Below are 19,627 nucleotides of genomic sequence, written 5' to 3' on the forward strand. Positions count from 1 at the left end.
ACTACATTTATCCCTTGGGCCTGGTCAGGCCACAGCCCCCAGTGCATTGAGTTCAGCCCTTCTTTCAAATAGGGTAACTCTTGTGCCAGTTCCAAAGCTCCTACTGCAATTCTACTTCCTATGGGCTCTTCTTTGAAAAGGAGGATTAACTTTCTCAGCCCTTCAACTAGTCCAGCTCGAGTTCTGAGAGCAAAGAGCAGCAGCGAAAACAGACGGTACGTTGGCGCCAACCCTTCAGCTCCGGCCTCCTCTAAGTGCGGCCTTGTGTAGAATTGTTAGTTTGATTAAGTCTGATAGGCCGAGGCTGCGGGTGGGGGGGAGGAGACGAGGGAGGCCCCGCCCCCTTGGAATGGGATTGGTTCCCTCTGTCCGCGGGGCCGGGCCTTTCGCTTCCCGGTTGGATAGGTGGAGCGAAACATGTCATTAAGGTGTTGTCTACCTGAGCCCCGTGGGTGTGGGCTGTTCCCCCACTTTGTGGTTTTAGATTTTCAAAGGGGCGGCCTTCTTATTGGTTGTGGGATCAGGTTCCTGAAGCTGGTCTTCTGTACCTTGAAAAATGTCCTCGTAACAGAAGGCGCCAAGGAGCTGAAGTGCAGTTCACACACAGGAGAGAAAATGACGAAGGTTCCTCAGGGGTTTGATTTCAGTTTCTTAAATGACGAAGAAGCCAGGAAGATCCTTCAGGTGCTGGAAAGAAATGAGGAGCTGCAGAGGGCAGACAAGGACAGGATCAGGTACACGGCCAACTCCTCTCACTCTTTTCCCGGGGCCTTGCGGGGGCGCGGGCGCGCGCGGAGGGGGCGCGCGGCTGGGGCGGCGCACCTGTCGGGGCCTCCGGGGGAGCGCGCCGCCCCGCGGGGGAAAGCGGCGCTCGGTTTCTCCCGCGAGGGCCGTGGGCGTCCCGGGCGGGCTGGCCTGCGAGTCTCCGGGGCGGGCACGGCCTTCGGAGCGTTTCTCTTTCCGAGTGGGTCCCGCCGAGCCGCCCCCGGCCGGCACACGTGGGCGGCGGGCGGCCGCGGGGGCCCGGGCGGGGTGGGCTCGGACGTCCCCGGAGCGGTCGCCGGGGGCGGAGGCCGGCTGGGCGGGCGAAAAGGGGCGGGGGCGCTGCGCGGCGCTAGGTCCTGGCGGGCGCGCACCCACGTGCTTACTGACACCGGTCCTGCAGGCGGTGCGCCCTCGCCGGTGTCCTTCTCCCTCTGCCCCAGAGACGCCTCTCTCCGGCCCTCGCCGACAGTCGGCGGCGCCTGGGAGAGATGGCATCTCCCCGGCGGCGAAGTGGTCCCACCCCAAGGGCCGGAACTCCAGCAACTTGCCAAATTGTGTGGAGTGAGCTGGCGTCGGATTGGGACGCGCGGAGTGGCCACAACGCGTGCGTCTCCTTGCCGGTAGTGCTGCGCCCGTTTCACCCTTAACCTTACTATGCAGTGTTACAGGTGAGGGATTAGATACCAGAGAATAAAATCGAGAGATCATTGCCTGGGATGGAAATGGACCCGTTTTTCTGCTGGCAAAGTGCCGGATAGGCCCTGGAACGAATACGAGGACTTTCTCACCGATTCTAGAATAGACCCATCCAAGGCCTTCTCCGGTTGACCCTGGAAGGGAATTCGGGCCATCACTCTCAGACCAAAAAGTGTGTCATTGATTGGAATTTGGCAAACCGTTTCGTTTGTGAGCAGCTTCTTGGTGATGTGGGTTCTAGGTTTCCCCCTCCTTTCAAAGATTCCAGTGCCCATCCCTCGCCCCCCAGGGAAAAAACCTCCAAAGATGCGCTTCACCTAGGAAAACCCTAGTTGGTCTTTGTAGAGGCAGTTAGAATACACTGAACCCAAAGCCCTGTCTTCACACCTCTTTAGTACATACATCTCTTGAAGTTGGAGGATGTGCATTTCACATCGTCATACTCTGCCTTCAGAAAAATAGGCTCCATCATTTCCTCATTGCGTGTCCACACCCATACACATCCACGTGCGTGCACCCATACATATGCACGTGCACCATCCACAGGCACACCCAGCCTGGGGAAGGAGGACTTTAGAATTGTATGTAGTTTGTTTTCAACACATTTCCCAAAAGGACTAAGGAACTGGGGGGCTGTCGGTGTGTCCTTGGAAGTGTTTCCTGTCTCTGGAGAGGATGGGGCTTAAGTGATCCAGTATATATAGTTGGGGAAACTGAGGGGAGAATTAGGGAACAAGAGGAGGGAAGGAAGTATCCACTGAGGATGCTTCATGGCTTCTCATGAAGTGTAGTTTCAGAAATAGTAGTAATATTATGTATTTTAATTTTCATTCAAGAGGATTTTGGCTTTTTATATTTGACCTGATGTTTGCCTTGTGTTTCCTCAATAGTAGCTCATGGTGTCCATAGCAGTCGCCTTTGGGGGGAATTAGAAGTATTCGTAGGTGGCAAGGCCATTGGGCTGGGCCTTAGAAGGAAGGCGGAAACACCTTTTCCGACTGCATGAAACTCATATCCTAACTGGGGCATCAACAGAAAAAGGCATAATGCTAAGACAAAATCAGTACTGTAACTATTCAACTATTAAAAATAATCACCTCAATAATTTTTAAAATGTCATCATTAAAATATAAAAATAACTTAGGGGGTACGCCTGGGTGGCTCAGTCGGTTAAGCATCCAATTTCGGCTGGTCATGATCTCCCAGTTCATGGGTTTGAGCCCTGCGTCGGGCTCTGTGCTGACAGCTCAGAGCCTGGAACCTGCTTCAGATTCTGTGTCTCCTTCTCTCTCTGCCCCTCCCCTGCTTGGTCTCTCTGTCTCTCAAAAATGAATATACATTAAATATTAATTTTTTAAATAATGATTTAGGGGGGCACCAGGGTGGCTCAATCGGTTGAGCGTCTGACTTTTTTTTTAAGTTTATTTATTTTGAGAGAGAGTACAAGCAGGGGAGGGGCAGAGAGAGAGGGAAAGAGAGGATCCCAAGCAGGCTCCATGCTGTCAGCACAGAGCCTGATGTAGGGCTTGAACTCACCAACTGTGAGATCATGACCTGAGCAGACACCAAGAGTCAGACGCTTAACCGACTGAGCCAGCCAGGGACCGCTTCGACTCTTCATTTCAGCTCAGGTCATGATCCCAGGGTTGTGGGATGGAGCCCTGAGTTGGACTCTGTGCTGAGCATGGAGCCTGCTTGGGATTCTCCTTCTCTCTCTCTCTCCCCCTCTGCCACTCTCCTCCACTTGTGTGCTTTCCCTGTCTCTCTCTCTCTCTCTCTCTCTCTAAAAAATAAATAAAAATAAAAATAACTTAGGGACATTGGACACTTGGGCCAAATGCTCAAGGCAATTATTTCTAGTACGTTCTTTCCTGCTGGTTAATTCCTGAACCCCACTATCACATCCCCATCACTCGGTAGCAGTCTGATGGCCTTGCGCTGCTCACCAGCTCACGTGCGTGGCTTTAGTAGCAGATGCTGACATGCAGAGAAGACCTGAGATAACATGTCAACTTGGCTGCCGTTGCTCATTTTGTGATCATATTTTCCAAATCAAAAGTCAGGACACGTGACTTATCATGCAAGAGTATTATGTAGGAGACAGTACAACAGGCCTGTCTGAGAGACTCTGGGAGGGCTTTTTGCTCTACAGGTTTTCCCCACTATCCCAAAAGAAAGCATTTCCTGTGAAAGCTTCATGAGCCAACGTGGCATAAAACAAAGAGGCAATTACCATTAATTGATACGGAAGAAATTTTGAGCTTTCCTAGCCCCCAAAATAACCTCTTTCAGGTGTTTCTGAAACCTTAGGACACATCTTGATGAATGATGCCCAGAATAAGTCAAGGTAAAGCACAGACGCTCGCACACACGGTTCCAAACCTCACAGCTTGTGTGCCGGGTGTAGCTCCCCAGGGAAGGAGCTTGGCAGGGCCACTCTCGCCACTTGGGGTGCGCGGCCTCCACAAAGCCTCCCTGCGAAACATGTGCTAAATGTTATTTTTGCTTTTTACTTTTTTCCATAAAAGTGAAAATCTTCTTCGGATTTCATTTGGTTGGTGAAAACAGGTACTAATGTCGGACTTGCATAAAAGCGAAGTGGCTTAATGCAAACTTTGGAATATGGGTGGGGAAGAAGAGTATCTGAATTGAGAAAGAGTCTTAAGATATCTTGGCTAGAACAGGGGCGCCTGGGTGGCTCAGTCGGTTGCGTGTCCGACTTTGGCTCAGGTCATGATCTCACGGTTTGTGAGTTCGAACCCCGCATCGAGCTCTGTGCTGAGAGCAAGGAGCCTGCTTCAGATCCTCTGTCTCCCTCTCTCTGCCCCTCTCCCACTTGTGTGCACGTGCATACTCTCTCACTCTCTCTGTCTAAAAAATAAATAAGCATTAAAAAAAAAAGGCATCTTGGCGAGAACAATAAGGGACCAAATGGAGAAGTTTGTCAAGTTTGCTGGTTGGGCACAACTGAGGAGTTCATTTATATCTATAATAGGCTTGAGGTGTCTACAAAGCAACTAAGAAGTATCTTATAGTCAGAAATATAGAACCACAGTGTCATGCGGGGCCAGAGATGCCCAGAGGTGGATGTTAAAGGCCAGAGAGTAGTTGAATTCATTGTGTGAGACCCAATAGCCCCACCCATAGACATGGTCCTGAACACACAGAACTTCCCCTGCTCTTCCCTCATCGGTATCAGATCTCTCTGGCCCCAGCTTAGTGGGAAAGTATTTGCATTAAATATTATTTATGTTCCTGATAAAGAGTTTATTCAAATACTGAAGAAAAACACTAAGATTCAAACTGATAAATAGGCAAAAGATAAAAATAAGTTGTTCATGCTCGAAGATATCCCAACAGTAAACAAAACATTATGGGAAAATGTTCACCCTCACAGTGATAAAGAAATGCAAATGGAAGTAATATCAAAATACCACTTTTAAAAATAACAGGAAAAAACTGTTGGTGAGGGTTGGCATGAAATGGATAGATTCAGCATCTTGTTAGTGGCATATAATAATAATAACAATTGTAAGTGGAATACAATCCTTTTGATAAACAATATGGCGCTACCTATAAAGTTATGCCTTAACCTTGACCCAGTCTAATTCTTGGATATTTCTCATTAGTAGGAGTCTGGGGTAGAGAAGATGGCCACACCAACATTTATTAAGTGCTGCCTTTTATAATAGTAATTACTGTGATTTTGATAACTCACATTTATCAATCCCTTACTGTATACTAGGCACTGTACTAAACGTGTTACATGTGTTTAATTGTCCCAATAACCTCGTTATGCACACACTTGAATTTCTGTTTCACACAGAAGGAAACAACTTAACAAAGGTTGAGAATCTTGTCCAAGTTAAGCAACAGAGCCAGAATTTAAATCCAGATGTAACTTAAAAATTATTTTACCCATCAGCATTGAATAATCCTCACCACCATCCCTTGGGGGTAAGTTGTGTTGATGGCTTTGTACAGAAGGAAACTGAAATGTCTCAGGGTTAAGGAACTTGCCCAAGGTCACACAGATCCCCAGTGACAGCTAGAATTTGAACCCAAATAAATTCTTTTCACTGTACTGTATTTTTCCCCGAGGAAAAACAAGACATTTACTCTCAGATAATAATTACAGTATTAAAAAATAGCAGAATAGTGGGAAAATAATACCAACATAGTGGGGCATTTCTAATCTAAATATCCAATAAAAGTTCAGTCATTGTAATCGACAGTTATGAAGATAATTGTATCTTGCCCGGTTCGATATTTTAATTTTACCTTTACTGACTATCTTGTTGTCAAGGTGGTGCAGACCCCTCAAGCTCAGCATGAATACAGGTGAGGGGCAATGCTTATGAGTCATTGGTCTGTGAAAAAGCAGACACAAAATACTGACTGTGTTGTTATTTCAGTTTCTTCTGGGGACGGCAACTAGAAAAAAATAGGCAAAAATCTACGCTTCTCCTTTTGGTGAATCTCTGGGGCCTGACGTGGCTCCCGGCACATGGTGGACAGACAGTAAACATTTGCTGGAAGGACTGGGCTTGCCTGGCAGCCATGAGTGTCTCTTGTCTGCCCTCGAGCTCAACACTGCTAGGATGGGGAAAGGATGTGTGATGTGCATTGCTGGGCAGCAATGCTGGGCACTGCCGTCTCCTGAGGCTCCAGGAAGGCAGAGGAGGGGAAGGGTACTGGATTCCGTGGCTTAGAGGTCAGAGACCCCGAGGACAGGCAAGGTGCCAGCATGCAGTAGGCTTCCAGCGAATACTTCCTTGATGGGAAACTCATGGCCTGCATGGGCCAGAGTCAGGGGCTTCTGAAATCCCTAGCTTCTCTCCCCACTTCAACTCAGTGTGTTTTACCTTCTTCCCCTTCCCCAGATCCCCTCCACGCTCCAGACGGGATTCCTCCCACCTCTGAACCCCGAATCGCACGATAGTCTGTGTTACATTTATCCGGCTCTGCCCTGTGAGTCTGGAATCTGTACTACAGAAATACTTTGAGAGCCAGGTAAAGGGGTGGAAATTACCACTTCGGTTCCAGTCTGACAGTTCAAGGTAGGACTTCTCAGGCCTTGCACAGTCTGTGGTTCTAGCCACAGTGAGGAAAAATGGCTGAGAGTTAGAGTCACAGTTTATTGGCAGGTGGAAATTTTCCCCATACTTATCTCATACTGTGGAGGCAATTGTGTGTGTGCATGTGTACATGTATATACACAAATACATGTAATGTATATATATATTCATATATGTATACATATTTAATACATAAAATATAAAAAGCATTTTTTTAAACATTTTTTTTAAGTTTTATTTACTTATTTTCAGAGAGACAGAGACAGTGTGAGAGGGGGAAGGGTAGAGAGAGGAGGAGAGAGAGAGAATCCCAAGCAGGCTCTGCACTGTCAGCCCAGAGCCCGACATGGGGCTTGAACTCTTGAAACCATGAGATCGTGACCTGAGCTGGAACCGAGAGTCAGATGCTTAACCGACTGAGCCACCCAGGTGCCCACATCTTACTTTTTTACAAATCTTTGAAAAACACAACTACCTTCTTGTCACCCCCCATGTCCATCCCCCATCGCCACCTATCCCTGTCTCATAAATGTAACCAAAACAGAATGTGCTGAGAGATTATACCAACTACTCAGCTCACAGAACAGATACCAACAAATCAAAAATGTTTATTTTTCCTCTTGCAGAAAACTTACAAAGTATAAGACATCACAGCACCTGATGCAATCAGGTTGTAAAATGGCAAGTCTAAATTTAGACTATCTTTGCTTAATGGCAAAGCTGTGGCCCAGGGGGGTTTTCCAGAACTTAGTTGTTTGTTTTGTTTGTTTTTTTAATGTTTATTTTTGAGAGAGAGAAACAGAGCTTGAATGAGGGAGGAGCAGAGACAGAGGGAGACAGAATCTGAAGCAGACCCCAGACTCTGAGCTGTCAGCGCAGAGCCCGATGCGGGGCTCAAACTCACCAACTGTGAGATCATGACCTGAGCTGAAGTTGGATGCTTAACCAACTGAGCCACCCAGGCGCCCCCTGAACTTAGTTGTTTCTGATTGATGTATACTATTGTACTTGAGCCACGGCTCCAGAAGGGGAATGTTTATCAAAATGGTGGAGGGTCCATAGCTGTGGACGCTGTAGCACCTTGCAGAGTTTAAAAGCTAAGACACACAGTCTCCTGTCCTAGGCTTTCTGCCTGTCCTCTGCTGTCCCAGCCGGTGAAGTCAGCCTCTGGCTAAGAGATCGATTTTCAGGAAACACTGGACTCCTATTTATGGGACATCTACTATGTGCCAGACATTGTGTTGGCCCTGAGAATACAGCAGAGAATAAAACACAGATTCTGCACCAAATGGCTTCCGTCTATGAAAGTTTTTGGTTGATGGTCAATGCTGTAAGGCGAAGTGTTCATACTAATGCAGCTTGCCCTGGAGCAGCCCCGTGTGACCTTGGGAAGGGACCATGAAGACCACCTGGAAGTCACAGGAGGACCAGGTAGGCTTGCTTGTTCTGATCGTTTAATAAGATGTGGATTAACATGGATCTCCAAGCTGTCTGCAGTTTCCAGTAACATCCAATTTAATTAATTCCTTTAATCCTAGGGGCCATCTTTCTGTCAAACACATTCTCCTGTCTAGTTACTGCCATGGATGGGTCTCCCTGTGCAGTACATGTGGGATTACTATAATAGCGTAGTTTCGTACTGCAAGGTTTGGGGACAGTGTCGTTTTTTAGCCTTTGTGACATCATAACTCTTTTAGCTTTTAAAGTCTTTCATATCTGTTTAGCCTTATCATAATCTGATAGAGCAGGTATTTTTTTTTAATGTTTATTTATTTATTTTTTTTGAGAGAGGGAGAGTGGGGGAGGGGCACAGAGAGAGAGGGAGCATAGAATCCGAAGCAGGCTCCAGACTCTGAGCTGTCAGCACAGAGCCCGATGGGGGGCTTGAACCCACGAACCGTGAGATTATGACCTGAACCCAAGTCCGATGCTCAGCCGACTTGAGCCAGCCAGGTGCCCCCAGAGCAAGTATTTTTATCTTTGTCAAAACCTAATGATAATGACAGTAGTAATAGCCCGTATTTATTTAGCCCTTGCTCTGTGCTGAACTCTTTATGTACACTTTCTCATTTTAATTCTCACACCCCTCTGATGAGTTAAGGGCTCTTTTTGCTAATCTCCATTCTGCAGGGGAAGGGTAGGGAAGAGAAGTAACGTGGCTGAGATAATAGTGCAGGGAGTATTGGATTCGTGAAGTCCGTGTGCACTTAATTACTACACAGCACTGCCTCCCACCATGGCGTGCAAAAGGTTGGAGTGATTAGCCCTACACCGCCCATCCAGCTTGTAAGAGGACAGATGTTTTCACTTGAAAACTCTCATTTCCAGGGCGCCTGGCTGGCGCAGTCAGAAGAGCGTGTGACGTTGGATCTCAGAGTCGTGAATTCAAGCCCCACGTTTGCTGTAGAAATAACTTTAGAAAATAAAATAATAATTTTTAAAAAGCCCTCTTATTTACACTGACTATGAAATTAGAGAACATACAATTCTAGCTTGCCATGTGCCCAACTAATATCATTAAAGAAAAGGGCCTAAAAAGGGCGCCTGGGTGGCTCGGTTGGTTGAGCGTCCAACTCTTGTTTTCGGCTCAGGTCATGATCCCGCGGTTCGTGGGTTCAAGCCCCACGTTGGGCTCTGTGCTGACGGCTCAGAGCCCGGAGCCTGCTTCAGATTCTGTGTCTCCCTCTCCCTGCCCCTCCCCGGCTCATGCTCTCTGTTTCTCTCTCTCAAAGAGTAAACATTAAAAAAAAAAAGGGCCTAATGGATGTTAGGGTACAACTGGTGGTTATTTGCCATATATAGAAAAAATTGCAGGTAACCATTTATGTTTTAAAAAGGATGTATGTGGGGTGCCTAGGTGGCTCAGTCCGTTTTGCATCTGACTTCGGCTCAGGTCACGATCTCTCAGTTCATGGGTTCGCACCCTCTGTCAGGCTCTGTGCTGACAGCTCAGAGTCTGAAACCTGCTTCAGATTGTGTGTCTCCCTTTCTCTCTTCCCCTCCCCTGCTTATACTCTGTCTCTCTGTCTCTGTCTCTCTCAAAATTAAACATTGAAGAAAAAAAAAGAAAAAGCATGTATGCATTTTGTAAGGATATGCTCCAAACTGTTAAGATGGCTATCTCTTGGGCATGATATTTAAAGGGACTCTAACCATTTTCCTATTATTTTATTTCTAATAAGTATTATGGGTTATTAAAAATGATGGCTATTTCTTTTTTCTTTAAGATTTTATATTTTTTATGTAATCTCTATACCAATATGGAGCTCGAACTTACAACCCTGAGGTCAAGAGTCACTTGCTCTACCTACCCAGCCAGCCAGATACCCCGATGGCTATTTCTTTTGATAATAAATACAAAATATTTGACTATCTTTTTAAACTTCATATCTTTCAAAATAATTGGTCTTAAAAAAAACCTGGATGTTTTTCTGCCCTTTTCTTGATTATGTTTTATACATATTGTAATGTTAATACATCCGTGGGTACGTTAGGTTCTGTACAGTCAATCTTGACATGGTCAAGGATTGTCTTAGGGATGGAGAGTATCACACACCTAGTAGATGCTTTAATTAATTGGACCTTGACTTATGTCTGTGAAGGAATGCGAAGTAAGGGAAAGAAAGATTTGGGGAAGCCAAGGACAAAAAAAGGGTCAGGTTAAGCCTAGTCCGAAAACATTTTTATTCCTGTTGGCACACATGAGTCTTAAGACTGAACCAGCTGGCTTCGAGCCCTGCTGAAGCAATTTGGGTCTGTTTTTCTGCAGTTAGTTCTGCATAGGCCCCATATTTGAGAGCTGTAGGCTCACCTCGCTTTCCTCAGGAATGTTTCCTTATTGGCATTGTCATTGGCCCTGTTTAAAGGCCATACTTAAAGTCTCAGCTTGGCATACCACAGGAGCCAGCTTCCTCATTCCACGTGCATTAGGCTTTCTAGATGAAAGAGGAAATTGGGGGCTGCCGTGACCAAACTCCCCACTTCCCAAGGAAAGGTTGTGGTGTTTTATATTTCTATCAAGGTTGCTTTGGTTTCAACTTTAAAACAGTGCATTTCACAGCAGTGGAAGGGGGAAGGGGGCAGGGGGCAGACGGAAGAGTAACCTGTCAACCACAGCTCTGTTCTCCAGATTTGTTAAGAAGATGTGTTGTCCAGGTTTTGGGAGGGGCCGTGCTCCCTCTGAAGACACTCGGGAAGGATGTGTTACGGGCCGCCTCCTAGTTTGTGGTAGTTCCTTGGCCCATGGCAGTGTAACACCAGTCTTCACAGGGCGTGTATGTTCTGTCTCTGTCCACATTTTCCCCTTTTGATAAGGACATCCGGTCCTATTGGATTAGAGCACACCTTAATGAGTTCATTTTAATTTGAATAGCTCTGTAAAGTCCCTATCTCCAAGTAAGGTCATAGTCTGAGGAACTGGGGGTTAGGACTCTCCTGTGTCTTTCTTAGAGGACACAATTTAACCTGTAACAGTAAGGCTGGTTCAGTACTTTAAAATAGATTACTGTAAACCACCGTATGATCACATTAATTGATGCAGAAAAGCATTTGACAGAATTGAACACGCATTCATGATAAAAACTCTTGGCAAGAAAGACATCTGCATGAAAGGCATCTGCAAGAAAATTTATAGCCAACATCATATCTAATGGTAAAAGACGAAATGCTTTTTCCCAAAGATCAGAAACAAAGCAAGGATGTCCAATCTTTGTACAAGGATGTACAAGCGTCTGACTGTGGCTTAGGTCATGATCTCAACAGCTCGTGAGTTTGAGCCAGCCCCGCATCAGGCTCTATGCTGACAGCTCAGAGCCTGGAGCCTGCTTCAGATTCTGTCTCACTCTCTCTCTGCCTCTCCCCAGCTCACATTCTGTCTCTCTCTCTCTCAAAAATAAATAAAAACATTTTAAAAAATGTTAAAAAAGAAAAAAGAAAATCCCCCAAAAACATCTGCCAAAAAAAAAAAAAGTCCTGGAATTAAGAAGTAAATGTAGCAAAGTGATAGGATATAAGATCAATAAACAAAATCTATTGAGTTTCCATATAGTAGGAATGAACCATTAGAAAAGCAAGGGAATTGAATAGAGAAAACAATTTTGAAAATGAAGAATAAAATTGAAAGAATCACAGTACTTAGATTTTAAGGCTTTACCGTAAAGCTACTGTAATCAACATAGCATAGTATTTGTGAAGGGAAAGACCTTTAGATTAATAGAACAGTATAGAGTCCAGAAGTAGACTCCAAAATACAACCAATGGATACACACACACACACACACACATATATATATTTTTTTTACCAAGGTGCAAAGGCAATTCAATGAAGGATAGTCTTTTCAACAGATGGTATTGGGATAAGTGGGCACAAGGCTGGAAATGTTTTCTTCACCCCAAATGAAACCCATTAGTTCTTCTTAATTTCAGCCCCTCCTCCTACTCCCCCACCCCCCCCCCCACTCCCCCCACCCCCCCCAACCCCCACCCCCCAGTTACTGGTAATCACCCATCTGCTTTCTGTCTCTATGTATTTACCTATTTGGGATGTTTCATATAAATGGAACCATCCAATATGTAACTTTTTGCATCTGCTTTAGTTAGCTTAATATTTTCAAGGTTGACTCACCTTGTAGGATTTATCTACACTTTGTGCTTTTTTATAACCGAATGATATTCCATTGTATGTACAAACCACAATTTGTTTATCCATTCTTCTGTTGATTAACATTTGGGTTGTTTCCGCTTTTTGGCTATTGTGAATAGTGTTGCTATGAGCTCACCTACAAGGATGTGAGTCCCTGTTTGCAATTCTTTTGAGTATAGACCCAGGAGTGGAATTACTGTGATATTTCGTAACTCTGTATTTAACTTTTTAGGAACCATAGAACTGTTTTCTCCCACATTGACTTTATACAGTTGTGATCATATTGTGTATGTTTTTGTTTATTTATGTAACATCTAACATAAAAATCACCCCTTCAAATTAAAGATTCATAGTCAACATTATTTTTTGTGGCTGCATACTGTTTTATATATATTTTATAATTTAATCTTTTAATATTTTAGCCACTTTGATTTTTTATTATTTTTAAAATAAAAAATTTTTTAACATTTATTTATTTTTGAGAGACAGAGAATGGGGGAGGGGGAGAGAGAGAACGAGACACAGAATCCAAAGCAGGCTCCAGGCTCTGAGCTGTCAGCACAGAGCCCGATGTGGGGGTCGAACTCAAGAACTGTGAGATCATGACCTGAGCTGAAGTCGACGCTTAACCGACTGAGCCACACGCCCCGATTTTTTCTTATTTTTTGCTTCGTGTTGCTTTATTAGATAACACTGTGACAAACCTTTGTGATAACATTGTTAATTCCATTTAAATTGTTTCTGTAGGGCAAATTCCACAAAGTAGAATCATTAGTTTATAGCACATTTTCTAAATTCTTGTGACCTGTTACCAAATTACTTTCCTAAAAATGTTCTACCAAATTTCACCTTTACCGGCAGTATGGGAAGCCTACTATTTTATCTTACCCTCCCAGACCTGGATGGTATTATTATTTTTAAAAATCCTTGCTAATTTTGTAGGGAAAAAAAAAGAAAGAAAATTTTAATTTAATTTCTAGCACTGGTTATAATGAACTTGAACTTTTTTCATATGTGTACACTTCATGGTTTGTGAGTTGTCTATTCATATCTTTGCCTATTTTTATTTCGGGATTTGTGTTCAAAATGCTCTTTGTCATACGTAACAGATCTAACCATGGCTTTAACAAATTTGGGACAAATTTTTCTGACATAACAGGATATCTAGAAGTAGGCACCCACTGGCTGGGTTAGTGGTGTAGGATGTCAGGATGGTGTCTTGTGACACAAGATGGCTGCAACTGCTCTGAACATCACATTTCTGTCCCAGGCATAAAGAAGGGAAGATGGTGGAGCCAATTATACCTGCCATTTATCATGGAAGTAAAAGCTTTCCCGTATGCCGTCCCAGTAGATTCCTCCTGATGTCTCATTGACCAGAACCGTATCGTAAGGCCACCCTTGCTACAAGGGAATTGAGAAATCAGGAAGTGGGATTCAGATGTTTGGCTTAGACCAATCATGATCCCTCCCCTGAAACTGAATACTTTGCTGCCCACACCAAAACCAGAAAGGAGAGTAACTGGGGAGATTAGATTCTGTCTGACATAGTATCTCTGTGTGTATGTTTTTTTTATTGATTTATATATTTCTGTATACTTAAGGAAATTGATTTTTGTCCTGTTTATTACAAATACATTTCCCAGTTTTCAGTTTTCACTTCTATTTATCTGACTCATAAGGAATTTTTTTCCATCTTTATAGAACAAAATGTACCAGGTTTTTAAAAATGTTCTTTTTAAGATTAGAAAGTTCTACCATCTAGAGATTAGGTCAACATTCATTCACCTCTACCTTTTAAAAATCTTTTTAAAAAACTAACTTTAAAAAAAAATTTTTTTTTTTAACGTTTATTTATTTTTGAGACAGAGAGAGACAGAGCATGAATGGGGGAGGGTCAGAGAGAGGGAGACACAGAATCTGAAACAGGCTCCAGGCTCTGAGCTGTCAGCACAGAGCCCGATGCGGGCTCAAACTCACGGACCGCGAGATCATGACCTGAGCCGAAGTCGGCCGCCCAACCGACTGAGCCACCCAGGCGCCCCAAAACTAACTTTTTTGACATGCCTGGGTGGCTCAGTCAGTTAACATCCGACTTCGACTCAGGTCATGATATCATGGGTTCGTGAGTTTGAGCCCCATGATGGGCTCTGTGCTGACAGTTTGGAGCCTGCAGCCCACTTCAGATTCTGTGTCTCCCTTTCTCTCTGCCCTCCCCCTCTCAAAAATAAATAAACATTAAAAAATTTTTAAAGCTCACTTTTTAATGATCTGATATATATTTTATCTTTAAGTAGGATAATTCTGCAAATTGATTTTTTTTCCCAAATGGCTAGCAAATTTATTTCCATCTACTTCTAAGGCCTGTGGTTGTTCCTTTTAAAGAAAGAACTGGGGAAAACATAATAACAGCAACAAAGTGTTGATAAGGCAAATCCTATACCATCAGCTATCGTGAAACTAAGAAGGAAATTGTAGGGAAGAGGCTCTTGTACAGAGAAGTGTGATTTGTACATCTATTAATACACATAGATAATGGGTCATGTTTCAGTTTTCTTCCTCTTCCCATTTTCTATGCCAGGTAGCAAACCCAACTGAGGGTAGACCATTCATCCTGAGATCTGCTTCAAGTGACCTGGTTGTCTTTTTGGTTCTTTTGACAGTCAAACCAGTACCCTGGTAAGATGATGTAAGTTTTTAATATATAACAGAATTAATCTGCTTTAGAAGTTAATCACAAGGAGGGGTACCTGGGCGGCTCATTTGGTTAAGCGTCCAACTCTTGACATCGGCTCAGGTCATGATCTTATAGCGTGGTTTGTGAGATTGAGTCCCACGTCAGGGGCTTTGCACTGATAGCCGGGAACCTGCTTGGGATCCTTAGTCTCCCTCTCTCTCCGCCCCTCCCCTGCTCTTGGGCTCACGCTCTCTCTCTCTCTCTCTCTCTCTCAAAACAAATAAACGTTAAAAAAATTAATCACAAGGATAAGTGATTAACAAGATTACTAGACAAACAAGCAAACAAAATTAAAACCTCACATGTTGTGAATTTAATGTTTACCTCTCACAAGGGAGCTGGCACACAGCTCTTGAGGATATCATCGTCGGCACATCAATCACGGTCCCACCAGGAGAACAGAAAGTAGTCCTCATGTAAAATAGAATGTAGTGCAGTGAATTGGTTACAGGGTGGTAAAAAGAGATACCAATCAGGGAACATTGAGGCAAAACTGAGACTGGCAGCTACAGGAAGCCTGGAGGCAGCAGTGTGCTGGTAACTAGCTCCCCCTGGAGAAAAAAAAAAAAAAAAAAAAAAAAAATAGCCTTGATTTGTAGCATTGGCCAATTTCCAGCTAGCATTAGTTTAACAACCAGCTTGCAAAATTCCTGAGTATTTAACAATCTGCCCTTGTGAGCCAGTACAAGCCAGCTCTGGCACACCCCTGGTTGGGGAGGAAAAGGGAGCAGGTGGTGTTATCCAAGCCTAGGCTATGATCCCCACCCCCGCCCCGAGAGAAACTGCAGCCAACCGTGCAGGCCTGTCTGGGGATTTGGAGGCATGGGGAAGGCAATCACTGCCAGAAGTTTTGCATGAAGCGGAGGAGGAGAAAACCCTGACTTCTTCCTTCTTCTCGCCCTCCAGTCTCCTGCCAGTGTCTGGCTGGAAGCAGCTGACGGGTGGTGACAGCCTAGAGATTCAGCTTGCAGAGCTCATCGGCCAGCAGCACTGAGCAGAGCAGGGGAAGGACAGTTCCTTGTTGTCTTTTCTCTCCTGTTCCTGTTGTCCTCTTCCTTCGTCCTGTAGAGTCTGCAGTTTCTCACTGCCCAGGCTTAAATTGCTAAAGCTTTGCTTCCTGCCAGATAATTCTTACGCGTTTTCCTTCCTGTTATCCTGTACAACTGTCCATGGTCATTCTGTGTTGTTTCACCATTCCCCTCACTTCGGCACATTTTGGGAGTTGCCGCCTTCTGCTCTGGCTTCTCCGGGCTGCTGCTTCTCCGTGCTTCTACTTCCTGTGTCCTGCCCAGTTTCCATCTTGCTCCTGTGAGTCAGGGTCTTTGGGTAGAAAGGAGGAGTCTCACTAAGGGCACCTAACGTAGAGAGGGCTTTGCAGAAAGGTTACACGTGGACTGAAACTGGAGTTTGAAGGACGTGGGGAACCAACACGGCTCCAGGGACCAGCCACACACTCTGCTTGCACGTCACAGCCCACACTGCCCTCTTAGGATGCCCTTGATTGTTTGGCTGCTGCTTTTCACATTCTCTCATGGGCATGACCATCATGCCAGGTCACATGACACCTCTCTGGCCAGCCCGTAGATGGTCTGCCTTAGGGTCAGTCTGCAGCACCCTCTGGGGGCAAGTGTAGTAACTGCAGTTCCTGAGCAGGGGCCATAGACCATCTAGTTCAGCTAAAAGTGATACAGTGTTGGTGTGGCAGGTGCTAAGAAGGGGCTTGCACTTGCTTTCTGTGTGCCCACCTGTGCACTAAGATACTTGTTGTCTTCTTGGTCTCTATGAGGACAGGTCCTGGCCCACAGGCTCTGCTAAGACATGGGTTCTCAAACCTGGCTGAAATGACAACCACCTGAGAAGCTCTCAAAATTAACCAATGCCAGACCCCCACCCTGACATTCTGGCTTAATCGGTCTGTGATCAGGCTGGGCATGGGTATCTTTTTAAAGCTCCCTAGAAGCAATCCCAGCCTGGCTGCCTGGGCATCGGGCACTGACTCCTCCTGGCACATCTTTCCTACACTCCTTTGCACAACTTCAGGGAGTGTTGATTTTCCGGAAACCCTGTGGTTTGGGAGGGGAGAGCCAGGAGTCCTAGCAAAGGACAATGGAGAGGGCTGTGCCTGCATCAGATGTAAGGAACCTTGTTTCTAGTGCTTTCCTACTTTAAAATTACTTGGTAGGGGGCGCCTGGGTGGCTCAGTCCATTGAGCGTCCGACTTCAGCTCAGGTCATAATCTCATGGTTCGTGGGTTCGAGCCCTGCATCGGACTCTGTGCTGACAGCTCAGAGCCTGGAGCCAGCTTCGGAATCTGTGTCTCCCTCTCTTTCTGCCCCTCCCCTGCTCATGCTGTGTCTCTCTGTCTCTCAAAAATTAATAAACATTAAAAAAAAATTTTTTTAATCAAAAAATAAAATAAAATAAAACTGCTTGGTAGGATCAAAAGGGAACCTTCTGTTCCTGGAGCTGTTTAGTCTGGCAACGGGAAGAAGTGCTTTTTGCTTTTTGTTGCTTTGTTTCACTGCCCACTAAGTGTGGGTTATGCACAAACACAAACGCTGTCATATCCACAAGCAGCTTAGATCCTGTTCTTGGGAACTTGCTGTCTTGCTGTAGCCACAGGTCCTGCACACTGACTGTTGAGTGGTCATGTTCAAGGTCAGGAAGTAGGAGGGAACAGATAAAGAAGGCAACGGGGAAGCCCAAGTAGTTTCTGAAAGGGAAAAGCAGCCTGGGGTCAGTACAGATTGGCCAGAGGCAAGAGGAAGGAATTATGTACCTCTCTGTGCTGATGCTGTGATTATTCAGGAATACTTGACTGGTGACATCTTAACTATATGCACTAGTATAAAGCCTACTGGGTGCACTTGAGCCCCCTAAATAAGGTAGAAAGAATGAATACGATTATCCTTATTTTCCCCAGAAATTATTAGCCTGATTTCTCTCTTTTCTCAAAGAGTCTCAGGACATAGTTAGGTCCATTGGTGGATGTGGGACTTGAACACGGGACTCTGACGGTGCCCAAGGCACTTGTGCCGCATGTTCTGTGGCCCTGTGGGTGAAGTGATCCAGGCAAGGGATGGTGGAGGCGGGTGGACAAGTGTAGGTTCGAAGGGAAATTAATACCTCAGTTTTAAGGGCATTAAATGGCAGTTGAGAGGACATGTGATCAGAGTTCATCGCAGTGACAGTGTGGGGTCAGGTCGAGGGCCCCTGTGATCTCCATCAGTCCCACCCCGGCAGCCACACCAGTGAGCTCACCATCCACGTGAGCCCCGAGGCTGCCCACGAATCGAGGCTCCCCCCTCCCTCCCACCGCCGTTAAGTGGGCATCCTTAATGGTTGTCAAATGTAGCTGACACGCAGGCAGGAGTGACAGCAGGGCCCTGGAGCTCCGCAGACAAAATCGTCACAGGCTCCCTGATGGCCAAGGACCATCTGTGGGTCTATATGAAATCCCCTAAAAACAGCCAGCATGTTCATTTAAATCGTGGCAGAGCTCAGCTGGGGACCCAGGTTTTTCCCTTTTTATTTTTAGGCTTTGAAACTGCAGAACATTTTTTTAAATGTTGATTTATTTTGAGAGAGAAAGAGTGAGCAGGAGAGGGGCAGAGAGAGAGTCCCAAGCAGGCTCTGCGCTGTCAGTGTGGGGCCCCACGCAGGGCTCAGTCCCATGAAACTGTGAGATCGTGACCTGAGCAGACACCAAGCATCGGACGTTGAACCGACCCAGCCCCCCAGGCACCCCTAAACTGCAGAACTTTTAACAGCCTATTTTTTAAAAAATTGCTGTTGTGTGTTTTATGTGTGGTTTTCTTCTTTGCTTCCAGATCACAGCAAGCTATATAAAAACAGCTTTTTGAGGGGGTGCCTGGGTGACTCGCTCAGTTGAGCGTCCGACTTCGGCTCAGGTCATGATCTCACAGTTCGAGAGTTCAATCCCCACGTCGGGCTCTGTGCTGACAGCTCAGAGCCTGCTTGGGGTCCCCTGTCCCCTTCTCTCTGTGCTCCTCCCCTGCTCATGCTCGCTCACTGTCAAAAAACAAACTTTTTTTTTAAAAAATGGCTTTTTGGACTGTGCATAATTGAGGGTGGTCTAAGCTGCCGGACGAATTCCTGTGCGTTTGTGCATGTCGCGGCTCCCCGTCAGGATGCACAGAAGCCACGTGTGTGCTCTGCTTTCTGAAAGCCGCCCCTCAGTCGTGGGTACTGGTGCTTCACCCCTCAGAGTAGGCAAAGCACCACAGCTCCGCTGGGCTCGTTCCTCGTGGGGGAGCGTGTCAGGGAGGGCCTGGCCACGCTCCTGCTCTCTCTGCTCCGCTTCCTGGGGCTCCCCCTCCCTCCTTAAGGACATCACTCTCTCCCCTCTTCTCAGCACCCACCCACCCCCCATCCCGTCCAAACACATTCTCATTTGTAGGTGATACTAACCTCGGCTCCACGCAAGGCAGCTGGAAGGGCCAATAAATTAGGTCATGTCTGTCCACAGCAGTTTAATTGCTTGGCCACCGCCGTCCAGGCAAAAGTCTTTAAAAGGTTTATGAGTAACATATTCCCTGCAGGGTAGCTGTCTCCACCTTCAAAGCACACCGTACCCCACCCTCGCCTCACTCTGCCTGGCATTCTGTACCCGGGTTCCGCGGAGCTCCGAGTCCAGCCTCCCGCCCAGCTGCTTTTCATTTGCCCCATGTGTCAACGTTCCACACCCTG

General features: G+C 45.8%; 1 protein-coding gene across 3 annotated transcripts in view; it reads left to right on the plus strand.

Moving 5' to 3' along the window:
- Positions 1-417: 417 nt before the first annotated feature.
- EXPH5 (exophilin 5) overlaps positions 418-19,627 on the plus strand; it is a 79,819-nt gene continuing 60,609 nt past the window's right edge. For 2 of the 3 annotated variants that reach the window (XM_019469242.2, XM_019469243.2), the window contains exon 1: positions 418-734. In XM_019469242.2, coding sequence (XP_019324787.2) covers positions 418-734 — 317 coding nt within the window. Of the gene's footprint in view, positions 735-7,662; positions 7,971-19,627 lie in introns of all 3 variants that reach the window. The other variant, XM_019469244.2, reaches the window with a different exon arrangement.

Source organism: Panthera pardus, unplaced genomic scaffold (genome assembly GCF_024362965.1).
Source record: "Panthera pardus isolate Hobbes unplaced genomic scaffold, ASM2436296v1 HiC_scaffold_12, whole genome shotgun sequence".
NCBI lineage: Eukaryota > Metazoa > Chordata > Mammalia > Carnivora > Felidae > Panthera > Panthera pardus.